General features: G+C 39.4%; 2 protein-coding genes across 10 annotated transcripts in view; one reads left to right on the plus strand and one right to left on the minus strand.

Annotated features, from left to right (window-relative positions):
- The window catches only part of CPLANE1 (ciliogenesis and planar polarity effector complex subunit 1), a 50,474-nt gene extending 48,706 nt beyond the window's left edge, over positions 1-1,768 (plus strand). For all 7 annotated transcript variants that reach the window (XM_081881307.1, XM_081881311.1, XM_081881309.1 and 4 more), the window contains 2 exons: positions 576-718; positions 1,293-1,768. In XM_081881307.1, coding sequence (XP_081737433.1) covers positions 576-718; positions 1,293-1,433 — 284 coding nt within the window. In that variant the 3' untranslated portion in view covers positions 1,434-1,768. The remainder of the gene's footprint in view (positions 1-575; positions 719-1,292) is intronic.
- A 3,540-nt stretch (positions 1,769-5,308) lies between these two features.
- Positions 5,309-16,108, minus strand: part of NIPBL (NIPBL cohesin loading factor) — a 125,686-nt gene continuing 114,886 nt past the window's right edge. For 2 of the 3 annotated variants that reach the window (XM_081881314.1, XM_081881316.1), the window contains 12 exons: positions 15,708-15,801; positions 15,454-15,608; positions 15,195-15,285; positions 14,187-14,360; positions 12,692-12,882; positions 12,064-12,171; positions 11,218-11,418; positions 10,008-10,154; positions 8,709-9,001; positions 7,909-8,083; positions 6,823-7,008; positions 5,309-6,283 (listed from right to left, as the gene is read on the minus strand). In XM_081881314.1, coding sequence (XP_081737440.1) covers positions 5,918-6,283; positions 6,823-7,008; positions 7,909-8,083; positions 8,709-9,001; positions 10,008-10,154; positions 11,218-11,418; positions 12,064-12,171; positions 12,692-12,882; positions 14,187-14,360; positions 15,195-15,285; positions 15,454-15,608; positions 15,708-15,801 — 2,181 coding nt within the window. In that variant the 3' untranslated portion in view covers positions 5,309-5,917. Of the gene's footprint in view, positions 6,284-6,781; positions 7,009-7,908; positions 8,084-8,708; positions 9,002-10,007; positions 10,155-11,217; positions 11,419-12,063; positions 12,172-12,691; positions 12,883-14,186; positions 14,361-15,194; positions 15,286-15,453; positions 15,609-15,707; positions 15,802-16,108 lie in introns of all 3 variants that reach the window. The other variant, XM_081881315.1, reaches the window with a different exon arrangement.

Here is a 16,108-nt window from a genome sequence, read left to right on the forward strand (position 1 = left end):
CAAAGTAGCCAAATTTGTACTTGGTAATTACACCATTTAGTGGCATGTCCAGTGGGCATCACTGTCAAGACCAACATAATGGAGGAGGCTATGGGAGCAGAGCTTTGTGCTGCAGTCCCTTGATTAGAGATTGAGGGCTTTTGACTTCGTTCAATACAGTAAAGTTTGCTGTGTTGAGAAGTTTATATTGCATCGCTTTGTAGCGCATCTTGCTTCAAATAGTAAACGGTTGAGGGTTAAGTTGTAATACTGCATGCACTGATTACAGACTCTTTATTCTTTCCATTTGTAACAGATTCATTTTGCTGCATCTCTCTTCTGTGAACTTGGAACTATAAGCAGAGAACAGTAGGCCCCAAAGTGTACCATGGCAGGGGTGACTCTAAGACAGTTATAATTGGGTAGAACGAATAAGAGGACTCAGTAGCCCATATTAGATATTCTAGAGCAGGTGGAAAATCTGACTTTGGGAGCAAGGGGGATAAAGGTTGCAGAATTTAGGTCCAGAACACCAATTAACAAGAGATAATTGAAGGAAAGAAATACTTGCAAATAAAGAATGTGCTCTCTTGCAGCTTCTGATGAGCAGAGAAAGTTCCAAGACACTGACACAACAACTCGCACAAATGAGGAGAGTGAAGACGATGTCATGAGTGTTTGGAGCATTCCTGATGAGATCCAGAGGATACTGTATGGCGGTTCTAATTCCCATTTCAAGGCAAGGGTGGAAACATAATTAGCCATTACTCATTCTGCGTATTTGGGACAATCACTTTGTTTTAATCCCCTCTTCTATGCAAATGCACCCGACACTGCTGGCTAAAAATGCAGACATGATAACTGGAGGAAGGTGCCAGCCCAAGCCACTGGTGGAAGGGATCATGGCAGCATAGGATGCACCCACCCTACTGTCCCTGGTGGGTTTCTGGGAGAGGGGGAAGAGAAGCTGAAACGGTGTGAGCTCACAGAAACTCCAAATAAGGTGGTCTTTGCTGGCATTATGGACAGCAATGCTGGGCAGGCAGGATAATTATTCTCCTGCTGTTAAAGCAGGACCTGGCTGCTGCTCCAAAGGAGTGGCTATCTTGAATGTTTAGACCACCCTCTGAGAGGAAATACAGAATTTGGTAGACTGTAAGTCAGAGTAGAGGAGGAGAGGGGGGAAATGAGATCCTGGCAGTTGGTGGTGTCAGTATAAAGTTGGTGAAGAAAGCACTTTGGGGAGCTTAGTCTGGCTAGCTAAGCTCTATCTCACACATTCCTGTCATTGATTGCCTTTTATATCTCCACAGGAGTCTTTGCCTCATGAAGATGCTTGCTCCATTGCCAGCCTTAATAACTTGGACAGTGTGTCTGAAAGTACTAGCAGCATCCTCAGCAAGCTTGACTGGAATGCAGTGGAGGCTATGGTAGCAAATGTGGAAGAAAAATAAAACCAGAATTTCTTGGATGTTCTGCCCTTTAAAAGGAAAGTAGGCCCAATATTATTTGGAAAAATATCTGATAGCTGACCATCATGGCATAATATTATGGCAAAATTCTAAGCAAATAACACTTCTTTCCTAACCAATAAGCTAGCATATAAAGCAAAATCACGGAATTATGCAGACCAGTACAATACCACATATACTTAGGCTTCTTGGAACATACTTATGTTTGGTATATTGGGCAAAGAAGACAAGATTCATAGTTTCTGAAAGCAGTATTTAAATAGCAAGATTTAAATAGCCATAGTTGCACAGTGATTAAAAAGATAATTCATACCTAAGATTCTGAATCATGTTTTATAATTATTTAAGTAGCAGTTTGTAGTAATGTAATAATTTTTTTTGCTGTTTAATACTTTCAAATGGTGTTTTTGCAGAAGAAAGATGATTCTGGCAGGTCAGTCACAGTCACAGCTTTATTGTATGTCCTCAAAGGCCATTACAATTGAATGACGCAACAAGGTTTTGTTGTTCAGTTGCTTTGAAGACTATGACTGATGCTGCCCACCTAGCCCATAGTCGCCTTCTATGTTAGGCCTACTGTGACCATTTAGGTAAAGGGACCCCTGACTGTTTACGTCCAGTTGCGGACTGGGGTTGCGGCGCTCATCTTGCTTTGTTGGCTGAGGAATCCAGCGTACAGCTTCTGGGTCATGTGGCCAGCATGACTAAGCCGCTTCTGGCGAACCAGAGCAGCCCACGGAAATGCCGTTTACCTTCCCGCTGGAGTGGTACCTGTTTATCTACTTGCACTTTGACGTGCTTTCGATTTGCTAGGTGGGCAGGAGCAGGGACCGAGCAACAGGAGCTCACCCCGTCGCCGGGATTCGAACCACCAACCTTCTGATCAGCAAGCCCTATGCTCTGCAGTTTAACCCACAGCGCCACGTGTCTCCCGTGACCATTTACAAAATACTTGTTCCTACAGTCCACTGTGCTGTGAATGCAAGGCACAACACCGATTGTACCTTACTCCATTAGAAGGGCAGATGTGCAAGAATTACATCTGAGACAGAAATTGGTAGAATGGGAGTTAAAATTTAGGCTGTGATACTACACACACAAAACATTAGCACAAGAGATAGCGGTGGGGGGGGGGGAAGTCTTGTAAAAGTACCTCTACCCTCAGCTGGGCAATCTGTCTTCCCTTGGATCTCATTTCATCCCTATATACCCTACAGTATATACAACACAACCTCCTATAAGTATAGAGTTGGAAGGGACCATGGAGGGTGATCTAGTCCAACCAACCCCCCCATTCAATGCAGGAATCCTGCCCACAGCTGTCCCTGGGTGGGCTCAGGCCACCAGCCTTCGGGTTAAGAGCCATTGATTGTGCCACCTGTTTACATTTAAAATGGGATTACAGGCTGTGAGGCAGGAAGTCCCCAAAGAGGGAATTCTGAATAACTAAGAGTCGGAACTTGATCTTTGAAACAACATTCTTAAAAGGAAAATCCAGATTAATAGAGGGATGTTCAGCAATATATACAGGGCAACAAGTTAGAAACGGTGTGTGCTTGACAACAACTCCCACAATCCCTATTGGCCATGCTAGCTGGTGTTGATGAGAGCTAGAGTCTCGACAATATCTGGAGGGCAACATGTTTTCCTGTTCATGTTATAAATCATATAAACTAAGAGTTTAAGAGTGTCTGTTGGACTCACATTCTTACCTGTGAGGAGTACTCAGGTGGCATCCCAAAGCAAATAACCCTGTACAGAATTGCTCTTTGCCTCCAGTGGTACTTGCTATCTTTGCAGAAATTACCTGGAGGCTGAAGGGGTATATTTGAAGAAAAACATAAGCCAACCTTTAATTAAAAAGTAAACTTTAACTCAGAAGGGAGGAATACCCTTTTCTCTGCCCAGTTCCAAGGCACCATTCCTGAAAATAGTATTGCTGTCCTTATCAAATTATCCAAAGATTGATTTCTCTTGTCAAGCGCTCATCAATGGTCAGAGATTGCAAGATTCAGACTGTATAAAGATATATCAAACATCCATATTTTCTTATTCAACAGTTTTGCTTGTATATGTAAAAGGAGTAGGTGGAATTTATTACAATTTTTGATGCCCCTCCAGAAGCAAGACAACATATAATCCACTCACCATTAACAATACCTGCTCCCCTTAGGAGCTTGTGCTGGAAACACAGTAAACAACTTTGAATCAGTTCTGTGTAAACTCAAAATATCCTGGAACAGTTGCTGCAAGGAACAAGCTTAATTAGCAATGGGAATATATTAAAATGAAATTTCAAACATTTTTGCTGTTAAATTGTATTCCAGAGAAACAAAGTTTAACCACTAAGATATTAATTCTACCCAGGAAGGTAATAAGGAATAATAAAGTAATAAGGAAGTATTAAAACCAATTTGTGAGCACCTAGAGAGAAGCCTTCCCCATCGATCCCTCTATATGTTTTGCACTGCAACTTCCATCTAAAACTCAAAAACTGTAAACCAAAACATCTAGAAGGCACTAGGGTTGGGGAAAGCAGACCTAGAGGGTAGATTTGACTTACTAACCATCAGCATGGTTTTATAAAAAACATGTAAAAGAAACCCATTGACTAAGTATAACATTTGCTTTCCCAACTTAAAAGACTAAATTAGCACTAAACTGCAGTACAACAAAAAACAAATAGGAGGAAATGAAAATTATTTCATAGAAAATTATTAAATGGATTCTGATGAAGAATTAGTCATGTTGGTTTAATTCTTGAATTCTGTTTAAGAAAATGTAGGATTTGAATATTATTCTACTGTTCCTAAAAGATCAAGTAGCACACTAGAGTTCTGTAAACTGATGTAATAAAAATCCCACCCCACCATATATCCAATTTTGCAGAATAAAATAAATGCATCCCAAAATTGTTTGTTTGATGAACATCCACTTCTATACAAGCTTGAAAACAAAGACTTTAAAGTACTTCTCTGCTAACTATTTGGATGCTATTAATTTCTTTTCTGTACGTTAATATGGGGAGGGGGGAGAGATTACTATCCAGAAAGTCAAGCTGCTTTTAAACCTGGTGATGAGAGATATTGAAGCAACCACTCCAGAGTTTTAAGTAGTATTTCTGCTGTGTAAAAGGTGAAAAGATATTTCAGGTAACTACAATACAACCAAGTGTTCTGACCCCTAACTTTTAGAGAATAACTTATGAACATATTAGCACAATTAATCAGTTACAAATCCATATTTACTCCTCTGATATTTGCACCCTATTACTGTAATTTAGTTAAGTGAAAATACCACTAGTGCAGCTAGGATTTTCTGGTTCACATAAAAATATATCCAACAATAGGATCCTAACGCACAGGTGGTGTTCTTGGGTCACATACATTGTTCCTGGTCAAGAGCAGTCTGATCTCCTAACCAAGTGAAATATATCCATTGCTAGTTTCTCAGGCGAGTGTGATGGCTGTTCCCACCCCCACTCAAATTTTGAACATTGCTATATAGACAGCATTAGAAAGAAATTGAAGCATACAAGGCATAAACTATAGTTTCTTTTTATATCAAAATGTACTCTTGAAAATGTGTTTGGCACAGTGCTAAATCATATATAGTTAATACTAAATATTGCAGGATACAATAAAACCCTGGAGTTAACTTGTGTTTACACCCTTTTAAGGGATAAAAATAAAAGATACCAATTATTCAGAAGTCAGCCTATACAAACTGTATAAACAATATTTATGTCTTGCTTTGAAAACCACTGATATAGTAAATTTTACATAAAAGACTGCAAAATAATATAAATGGATTTAAACAGATCTTTACAATAAGAAATTCAAATGGAAACAGACAAGTAACAAAGAGAAGTAAAAAAATTTATTGCAGTATTCGTTCCACCAGATTTGCTGGGGATCCCTTTTCTTGTATTATTTCAGGGTGACCTAATACATCAAAATCTACATTTACAAAAACTCCTCCTGCAGATAGGTCATAGATACTGCATGCTTTTCCCCCCAACAGAATAAATTATATATCCAGGAGATTCTGCCATTTTACAGCCTGGAAAAACAATGCTTCCCTGGAAAATGGGCTAAGCTAAAGAAAGCCATCCGCTGCTAGGTTAAACTCCAAGAACACTTTATTAAGAACATTAACAGACTAATTTCCAACATTCACTTGTTTATTTTTTTTTTAAAACAGAAAGGTTTTTTTTCAAGATATAAACAATTTTTGTTAAACTATTATACAGTGGGAGTAAAAATGAACTGAGAAGTTTCTGCTGCACAACAGCGAAGGAAGCTCCCACAAAAATGTTTACCAAACATTTCCTTCTGTTTCCTGCATCCCAGGTGTCATTCTTACTCTTCATTAAAATGATTTTTTTTTTTTGCCAGAAAGTTGATATTTCAAGTTTTTTTCTGTTATTTCATTTCCTGTAAAATTTGGCTGCATGTACAAATGCATTAGCTGGAAGTTCCATCCTTGGCGGCATACAACGATCGTAAAGTCTGAACCACTTTATTAGTCAGCTTATTAGCACTCGTTAGAGCAATTTTTTTGTAAATAATGTCTGACTCTTTAATAGTGTCTACCCAAGGCACCAGTTTGCGGCCATCACGGCGCTTAGCCTCAGTCCAGGAGCCACTGTAGGAGCCTGCCATCCACTGAACACTGAAGCCATTGCTGGTTTTCTGTACTACTCTTGCAATTTGTGGTCGATCTTTGTACTTTGGACAGCAAATAGCGATGACATCCATGACATCAACACTTTCATTCATCTGTGCTGCCAACTCCGTAGAGTCTGAATTTCGTTTTGACCTTCTCAATGACTAAAACATTGGGAGGGGAAAAAAGACCAAGTGTTACACAAAAGAACTTGAGTGAAATTATTGCTTTTATTGCTTTTAATCCCTTGACGCCGGGAGTTGGGATTTCCCGGCACACATTCCATTGCCGGCAATGAGACGCACCGCGACCGCCAGCGCCAAGGGGTTAACATCCTTGCAAAATCACATATTAAATTGTACCCGTGTCTTTTAACTCTTATTGATATATAAAATTATATGTACAAATGAATCATAAAGCTACATAAAAACTTGGCAACAATAAAAAGGATACACACAGTACATTCCAAAGGAAAATTAAACTTTATGCTAGATAAAATCTCTTCTATGTTTTTTATTGTTTTTGTTAGAACTTTCTACAAAAAGGTGTATAAACGGTTAAGAATTTCTATCTACAAAATGGTTTTTTTTCCATATTGATTACATTACTCAGTGTACATTTTATTATAGACTGACATTTATAAGCACATAAAATCATTTTACGTAATACGCTGCGAAATACGTTGACTCCTCCTCCGCCTCACCCCTGAAGTGCCTCCTCCTCTATCCTCCCCATCACTCTCATCATCCTCTGTCTCAGCTGCATTGTTTTTAGGGCTGCCTCCTCCGAGCAGCGAGGTAATAGCTTTGTTGCGAGCATTTGTGCTAGCTGACACTTCTCCGTCTTCCTCTTCTTCATCAGGATCCAAGTGTTCCATGAGAAGTTTGAACTAAGAAAAGATATTGGAAAGAAGATTAGGCGCCACCTTAAAATGAGTTATGAAAACAGAAAAGAAAAAAAGGAAGGAAGCCTTATGGGAGTGACCTTAAGACAATTTGTGGAGTACACTATCAATTTAGTAGCATGTGACACATCTTTTCTTGGAGAAAGCAAAGATTGTTCTCTTCCTTAATAGGCCTTAAAGGGGTAAGGTTTTAGATTTCTTACATATTAGAGCCTCAATGTTGGCAATTGTGGGGAAATTTTGCTAGCACCACACCAACTCAAACCCAAGAGGGAGTCTTTTGACTCTTTGCCTGCTCTGTGGTCCATTTCTGGGCCAAGCCCATGCATGAAATTTGCATTAGGTAGAAAAATCCCAGTAGAAAGAACAGAGACTCCCCTGCAGCCCATAATGAAGATTGAAGGCATGGGGCGCCCCAACCCAGATCGGGACAACAGCACACTAGGGTATGTTGGTAATGTGTGAAAGCAAAAGCTTGTGCTCAGTGGCAAATTCTGCGATGTCACATGTAGCTTGAGCCTACACTTTAATTTTTGCGTGGACCATCTCAAGCTCACTGTGACAGCCCAACCCAATGACATTGCACTGTCAATGGAAAAATGATGCAACCTGCAGCTCATCCAACAGCCTCTAATTTGCCTAGTTTTGTGCATTAGATACACATTTCTTCAGCAAGCAAACTGAAGAGGGCAACTTGCAGTGGAAGAAGTCAGCATACTCCATTCCTCACCTCTGAAGAAAAAAAAACAATTTCAGCCTGCAGCCACTGCTCTTCATATTTCACCTTCTAAATAACAAAAACTTAAAAGTATTTCAGAACAGAGTTCAAGCGTTTTTATAATGAAGTTGATAGGCAGTAAAATTGTGCAGGCTCTCAATACTTACATCTAAGTACTGTTTGACTATATTCCTCTTCACTTCATCTGTGAGCTTGGAATGAGCCATATCACTTCGAAGGAAGTCTAGCGTCTGTTTTGGATGGAAATGAATTCCTGCCTTCCTGTTTATTGTTTTATCGTATACTTTTGCCGATTCAGAGGGAGAGTATTTCTGAATTTTACTGTTATCAAGAAAACAAAACGAATGCTTGAAGTTAGTAAGATTTCCCCACATCCTTTGAAAGTAGAATCTATAAGCAATTCTTCTGAGTCCCTTAGGTCAGAATTCTTAGTGTTATATAAAACAAACATAATGGCACTAGGTTTTGCTAGATGCATCTGCATTATGCAGAATTCACCCAAGTTTTGAGTTCAATCCGTAACAAAACCTCAATAATGTGATCACAGGGAATGATCAGCTAAAACAGATGTAGGAAACCTCAAGCCCACCAGCAAAATGTGGCCTTCCAGTCCCCAGGCCTCTCCTCAGCCACACTCCTCGCCAGCCTTACTGCATGCCTTCCTTGAGAGCTTTCGCTTGGCTAAAATGCACCTGAACTGTGATAAATAGTTCTTGCCTGCCTGAATAAAGGTTGGAGAGATGGGCTGGGTGTACAAGAGGAAAGATCTGACTTTCGCTTGGCTGGAATGTAGCCTACTGTAAGAGTCACATCTCTTGCTCCAAGTTTTGCTTCCAGCCCCACCCATCACTGCCATGCACACCCTAGAAGTTGCTCGCAGAAGAATGCAAACTGAAAAGCTTCCCCACTCCTGAGATAAAGTAAGCAAAACTTGAATGCTCCTCACCTGTCAGAAAATCCACAGAGGTTCTTCAAATGCTGTTTTAACATCAACAGCAACAATATGCCCTGGGAAACATTTGCAAATTCAATGAGAGGAGCTGAATTGTCTGGCAAACATTTCATGACAGCATTTATATCATTCTCTTCATCAGTATCTGAATCAGACTCTGCACGTTTTCTCAACTTTCGGGGTTTGTGAACTTCCTCCTCACTGTCGCTGTCACTTTCACTGTTACTTTCACTCTCACTCTCTTCATCAGATGATGGCTTCCTTTCTTTTTTATATTTCACCATAGACTGAAAGAAAATGGCAGGTAGTTAGAAAAATAGCAAAAACCATTATCAATATATTATAAAAAGGGATTTGAAGACCGTTCCGACATGTAGTCATTCACCAGTATGAACTATCAATCAAGGGAAATTAAGTGGCGAGATTTTGGGAAAGCAGACTCAAAGGATGAACTACACGCACATCTAAGCTATTAAATATTCAACTCAGAATACAGTCAATGCATCCTACAAGACAAAGGACTGCTTAACTTGATTATCAGCAGCCCCTTACATGGTTGCAGCATTTCTTTTTTAATGTATGGGTGGTAAATCTGCAGTGGGGGTGCAGGGCCCCAGCTGGTAGGCACAAGATTCGTGGCACATTCGGAAAACAGCAATAGGGTTCATTGTCACCCCCCCCAATTGATTTTTTTTCTTTTCTTTTCCCCCCTGCAAAAATAGTTTTCCGTTATTTCATATTTTCTTACAAAGGAATGTGGATTCTGGGCCTCTGACAACAAGTAGTCAACTATGGACAGATACTTAAATCTACAGGATGGGTTGTGTTTTGACTTTAAATTTTATTAAATAAATAAACAATAAATAAATATTTTTTAAAAAACCTGCAAAGTGGTTTACCAAGACAAAACAAAGAAAACACCCACAGCAATAAAATGAAGAAAAATCGGCTGCACGCAGGGGATGGGGTGAAGGCAAGGCAAGGCCTAATCTACTCGGCCTAGTCTCATTTTCTTCACATAGACAGACTTTCCAGGACCCAGGAAGCCCAGTGGAGTATAGGGCAGTAGGGTGGTTCATAAACTTTTTTTTTGTAAAGTGCCTGCTCCGAAGGTCTTATCTTACTAAACTAGGGATTATATAGCTATATCTGAAATTTCATGCATATTAGTTAATATCTTGACCCAGCTCCACTGAATTGAAATTTCAGCCTTCAGGACATAGGAAAAAGGCCAAGTAAACAGCTATTTTTGTGGAAGAGGGAGGTAATGTTGTATAATATAATTCCACTTACCTCCTTAAATGACTGGAGAAGGTTACTACCAGAAACTGATAATGTGATGTCTATATGGTGCATTATAAAAAGTGGCTCTTCCTGGGTTTGGTAAGGAAAACAGGCTAGATTGTCTGCTATGTACAAAAGCTGATTCACCTCCGTTTTCTGTGGAAGTAGAAGAAAATAATAATAGACAGATACACATATACAATCATTTCTGTGCCCAATGAGCTCCATGCCACATTCTTGCTCCTTGAATACAGTATCCAGTGAGTTCCACCCAACATTTTTTAGGGGAGAGGGGATTTCCACGTGTTTCATCGCGTGTGCCGCAAGGCCCACCACCATTGCAAGACCTGGCCCCTCAAGATTGGTAGGCTCAGCCCTGTCCCAATAGATTCTTTCTTTTTTGGGGGGTGGCTGAAGACATCTCAGCCCTACAGAGTTGGCACATTTAGACGGCATGGAGGAGATTCCGTTGTGCAAAGGCAAAGTAGTGGATTCCCACTACTTTGAATACAAACCATTATGCCTATTCCAAGTTATGAGCATGAAAAACTCTTGCAATTGTAACCACTGAAACATCACAGAAGGAATGGATTCTGTCTCCTGGTGCCTCTACCCACTCCATCTATAAATACAGGGGCTGTGCCAAAAAAAAAACAGAGAGCTCTTTTGGCATTGGAAGGAAGCTAAGATGAACCAGGAAAGCCACAAAGCATTCTGGGAAGAGAGAGGGATGGGTTTCACTCCTGTCAAGGAGAAGAAGTGAAAACTCAAATCTGACCAAGCAACTGCCTTGTTAACCCTAAGGATGGAATCCCGCATTTAGGAAAACCTATAAATATTATTGAATCAAGTTTAGCACTGTGTAGGGGGAATGCATCTTCATTTTTGTTAGCAATTCTCCAGGCCAGCCTCCCCCAACCTGGTGCCCTCCAGATGATTTGGATTCCCATCAACCCCAGATAGCATAACCAAAGTTTAAGGATGATGGGAATTGTAGTCTAAAACATCTGGAGGGCACATAATTGGGGACGGCTGCTCAAGACAATGAAAGAAATAAAAAAAATGCCAAAATTCAACATGTCACCACTTAATTTCTATGTAGCTATTATACTGCAACTTTTATACTATTTTCAAAACCAAGTATCCTCTCCAAAGCAGATCATACTTCATCAAAAGCACTTTTTAAAAAGAGTATAGAAAAGGTCTGCATTAGACTCACAGCTGTGTCATCAAAGAGGTTGAGTAAGGAAATGAGAAAGGCTCGTCGGTGTTGTCGGTTTCCTCGGATCATGGAGTAAAGGTGTGAGCACAAAGCACTGCTGGATTCATCATGCCTAAAGCCCCTCACAGGATCTTTACGGCAAGTGTTGATTGCTTGCTGTACCTGGTATGACATCTTCATACCAGCCACTGCTTTCATCTGAAGTTAAAAACATTTATAAGTCTTCATTTTGCTTAGGACAAACAGAAAGAGGTTGCCACAAAGATTTGAGCTCAAAGTTACCTGTTTCAGTTTCCCCAATAGCTTTCTATTGAACAATTTACAAATCATTTGCTTTTCTATAGCAAACATGCACAATTTTGACACATTGGTATACATGTTGCAGTTAGGGGGATTATTTGTGCTTTTAATATTTGTAGACTTTCTAGGCCAAGGAAGAGAAAATATATGTGTGTTTTCCAAAGCTATTCTAGTTGCAATGCAAGCATTTTTGTTATACTGTGAATTGAGGCAGAGTTCATATCTACATTCCCAGTTTGTTAACCACAATTTAGCAAGCTAGGATTGCGCATCAGGCATCATCTCTTCCCTGTGCACAGATCTTGATAAATGTAAACTACAGTTGGTCATTACTTCCAAAACAGGATTTAACGTCAGATCAAATTGTACTTGAAGATCGTAGTCAGTAAATACATTCCACCACCGTTCCCCATTTTATTAGCAGGTCTGTGACCATATAATAAATGACTGGTTTGTTGGTTGGTTCCCCATTTTGGAAGTAATTACTGAATGGCTTCACTGGAAAGGAACAAAAATAAGCACAACAAACAGAAGCATACATACATGAATAAATCCAGCATATTTTTTGTCAATCTCCACCAGCTGCTGGTCTGCTTTGTTCCTCATAGAAGGCTCTGGATCTGTGCCCATAGCTATTAAGTATGGCACACACTGAAAGAGAGATAGAAACATTGTAAAATCTTCACATATGCCTGCAGATGTCTATATTTTCCTCCTTTTATATTGTACATGTTTGACATGCTACAAATATCCATAGCCTGCAGAGCACCACAAAAAGAGGTCTGGAAAGGCTATGTGAACACCACAGAGCTACACTGTGAAAACTGTGTAATTTACTTCTTGATTTCAGTGAAGAACTGCAAAGTAGAAACAAAAATATCTGACGAAGTCACTCAAATAATAGCACAACAGTTTAACCAGGTGGTAGTTTTTGAAACTTTGAACCTTTTCTGGAGCACCTCTTAAGAGATTACAGATTCTATGAAAGAAAACCACCAGTTCCTGTGTCATTGTCTATAAGTCTGCAAGTAAACAGCTCATTGATGTATTACTGAAAACGTAAATCAATTTGCAGATTAAGAAGTGCAAAAGGTTTTTGTGAATACGTTTTTTTATTTTACTCCAAAGCAGGTGTATATAGGATAGCAGCCCAAATTATGCAATTGCATACCTGAACTGGATGGATAAGACCCTGGTTTAATGTCAGTGCAATAACATTGAGTGCGAAATGACGAACGCTGGACTGCGTGTGAAAGAATGCCTCAAGGACCTGTTTGAGATAGAGCTGCATGATAGAGCTGCTCATCCCTGAGGAAATATCACCCATTTCTTTCAGATCTTCCTGCTTTGCTACCTTTTTCCCTATGAAAAAAACAGAAACCAAAGGAGATGTTTTATCAACACTTTTTATCACATTATATACATACAAGTATATGGTTTTTCCTACTATATGGAACACAGGTTGGAAACAGCCTTCCTAAGGTATGGGCAGCAATTTTTTAGTGGTACTGCTTAACTCCTTCCTAACCAAATCCCTGGTCCAGTATTTGTATGCTTTGCTGGAAACACAGAAACAGCATCTCCTTCTTCCCTACTAACTCATTTCATCAGCATAACATGACTACATTTCAGCATGTGCCTCCTCACTAATTGGGATGACTGAAAGGCCTCTTGAGAAACACCATCACCGCTGAAGATCAAAAGATACAGTTTAAGCCCAAGCTTGATACCTGTGTCAAAAACATGGAGGCGCATAAACTTCTTGGTTGTTTTCAGCTGCAAATGCTTAAAGTTTCATTACCGCTACAGGAGAAAAGCATTGCTTATTTCAGGATATGAAACCACACAATATCATTTCTGTTGTGGTTTACTACAGAGGTAGCAGAAAGACTGGAAGGAGAAGTGCCTTCTAGTTTAACCAGACAAGTCTTTCTTCTAAAAGAAACTGCCACCAATTCCAAGTTTAGGAGGGAAGGAAAAGTTTGAAGCAATTGCTCGAAAAAAATCTAAGTATCGTTGAAAACTGAGCCAGAGCTCCTCAGAAGCCCCATCACTCTAGAGCAAGTAGGTGAGAAACTGGAAAACAGCAGTTACTTTTGCAACTGCCATTGACAAAGGTTTTTTGAATAATTTGCATAAGCCCCGCCTGCTGAAGCAAGTGGGAGGAGTAATCCACTCCAGGGTAGCTGCCTCCAATGATGGAGAAACTACTTTTAACAGCCATTGTTTAAGTCCTTTTCTACATATGAAAAAGGCTAAAGTGGAAGAGCAGACTGTACCACTTCATACTCCAGGTGGTAGCTGCTATGCTTTTAATGCTCCCTCTCAAGAAACCTTCTCTGAAAAGCAACACACATACGGTTCTGGCACAGCCCTTTCACTGCTATGCCACTTTTCTTCTTGCAAATATGTTTTTACTTTGGGGGTGTTCAAAATGTGATTATACACCTGAGGTTTACTGCTTAAACTGCATTCAACCATTTCATTCTGCTGCACGTATAGATCTTTCCTAATTTGTTATCCCATTATCTGTAAAGTTTTCAATGCACAGAAAGCTCTTTGTGAAAACAACATCAGAGATGGAACTGAAAACTAAGTTGCAGTTACTTGATATTAATTACTTCTTTAAAATGTTTACTTAAAGTGCAACAATGTTCATCACTCACATTCTCTATCTGCCTGCTGCATCCGTGTATCTTCCTCTTGGAGGTATGTTTGGAGATTTTTTAACACCTGGATTTTTAAGTTTACTGAGCTGTTCTTATCAGAGAGTATGCTGTTGTATAATGTTTTCACTTCTTGTTCAAACATTAGACCTGGGTGTTGTATGAATGCAAACCCTGAAAGAAAATAAGATGATACAATTTGGTATATCCTTTTACTGAAGCAGATTTTAAAAGAAAGTCCTGAGTGTTTATAATGGGGCCACATTCATATTTGCAGGCAACTTTATTTCAAATTCCTTTTGAAAAGATACTGTGCCAAATTGTGGAATAGTATCAGCTGCCTTACGACAGGACACAAAAAGTATATAGATACATAAAGTGGGTACTAACCCATTTTAGAAGCATTAGAATTTATCTGAAGTATAAAACTTGCTTGCATAGAATCAAACTCTTACAATAATCTATTTCAACACAGAAGCAAATCCTCATGGAATACTGTACAGGTGGCGACCATTCTGCATAGGGGTTCCATTCCTGGCCCCTGTGTGTGTCAGCAGAGTGCATATTATCCTGTCCTGCCCCTGTTCCGCCCCCTTCTGGATCCAAAAGGACCTCATGTCAGCACAAAATGGTCACTGCCTATATTTAATTAGCAATTGCTCTGAATCATCATAACCAAGAACTCATAAGTAATCCTGAGTGTCTGTTCAACAAATGCAAAGGTAACTGCTATTCATCAAAGCAACTTCAATCCAGTGCAGGTTGCTTCTGGAGGAGGGGACAGGAGGCATTTTCCCACCAATTTCCCCTTTCCCTTGCAAATTTCCTATTCCACCTGCCATCCACCAACTCTCTGGAGCAGATGGAGGGGCATGTAGGAGGCTGCAGGGGAAAGCAGAAATCAGCAGAAGCTCTCTTTCCTACTTCCATCAACCGAACTTTGGTAGCAGAATTCCACTATAGGCAAATCTGTGTGCATCTAACACCACAGTATTTTGATGTTCTTACCTAGACCAATAATGGCTTTTGTTTGTACCTCCTCATCTGAATGTTTGGTAAAATACATCAGCAGCTCAAGTACTTTATCCTTAATGTTAACCTATTTAAAGGGGAAACAATGTGGATAATTCAGGGGGGGAAGCTTGAGAAAATTTTCATTCATTTAAAAAGTAATCACATAGGAAAATCTGCTCATCTAAGTTTATTTTTCCCCAAAATGTCAGTCTATCCAAATGTAGTAGTAAGCAAATAAATACTGAATGTTTACCTTGCTGTTGCCTTTAAAATCTTCTTGATCAAAATCAAAATGCCGACACAGTGCACCAACAGTGAAAAGGGATCTAAGGAGTGCTGGTTTATTTGCTGTAAGTATAGTGCTGTTTGGGTCTTCTTGATGTTGACTTTTTAATTTTGAAAGTGCACCTGCAAAAAATGAAGAATACTTGTCTTCATAGTTTCTTTTCCTATTAGATGTTTAATTAACTTTAAAATAATGAAAATTCTGCATAAAAATTTACTCACCATAGTATCTATTAAAGCAGGCCCATACAAATTTGTAATTCTGAGTGACCTTGTTTACAACAGCCCCAAGACAGCTGACACAGTGTTGCACTACCTAGAAACAAAGCAGAACACATTAGATTTTGTTAGAAGTAATTTCTAAGACAATGCAAAGCAGTCAGTGGAGTAATCAACATATTGCTCTTATTTTAGCAAATGCCAAAAGCTGAAAGCTCTGCGGCTATTATGAGAATACAATTTTATTCTACTATATTTCTAGCTTTCTTTTCTATACAAAAACTAACATCTCTATAAGAAGACTAATGCTAATAAAGTGCAGTAAAAACCATTACAAAAATATGAAGTCAAGTCATATTTAACATGAGTACCATGCTAATGCAAAATGAGTTTGAAGTAGAAAT

This window comes from Podarcis erhardii, assembly GCF_964252035.2.
Source record: "Podarcis erhardii genome assembly, chromosome: 11".
NCBI lineage: Eukaryota > Metazoa > Chordata > Lepidosauria > Squamata > Lacertidae > Podarcis > Podarcis erhardii.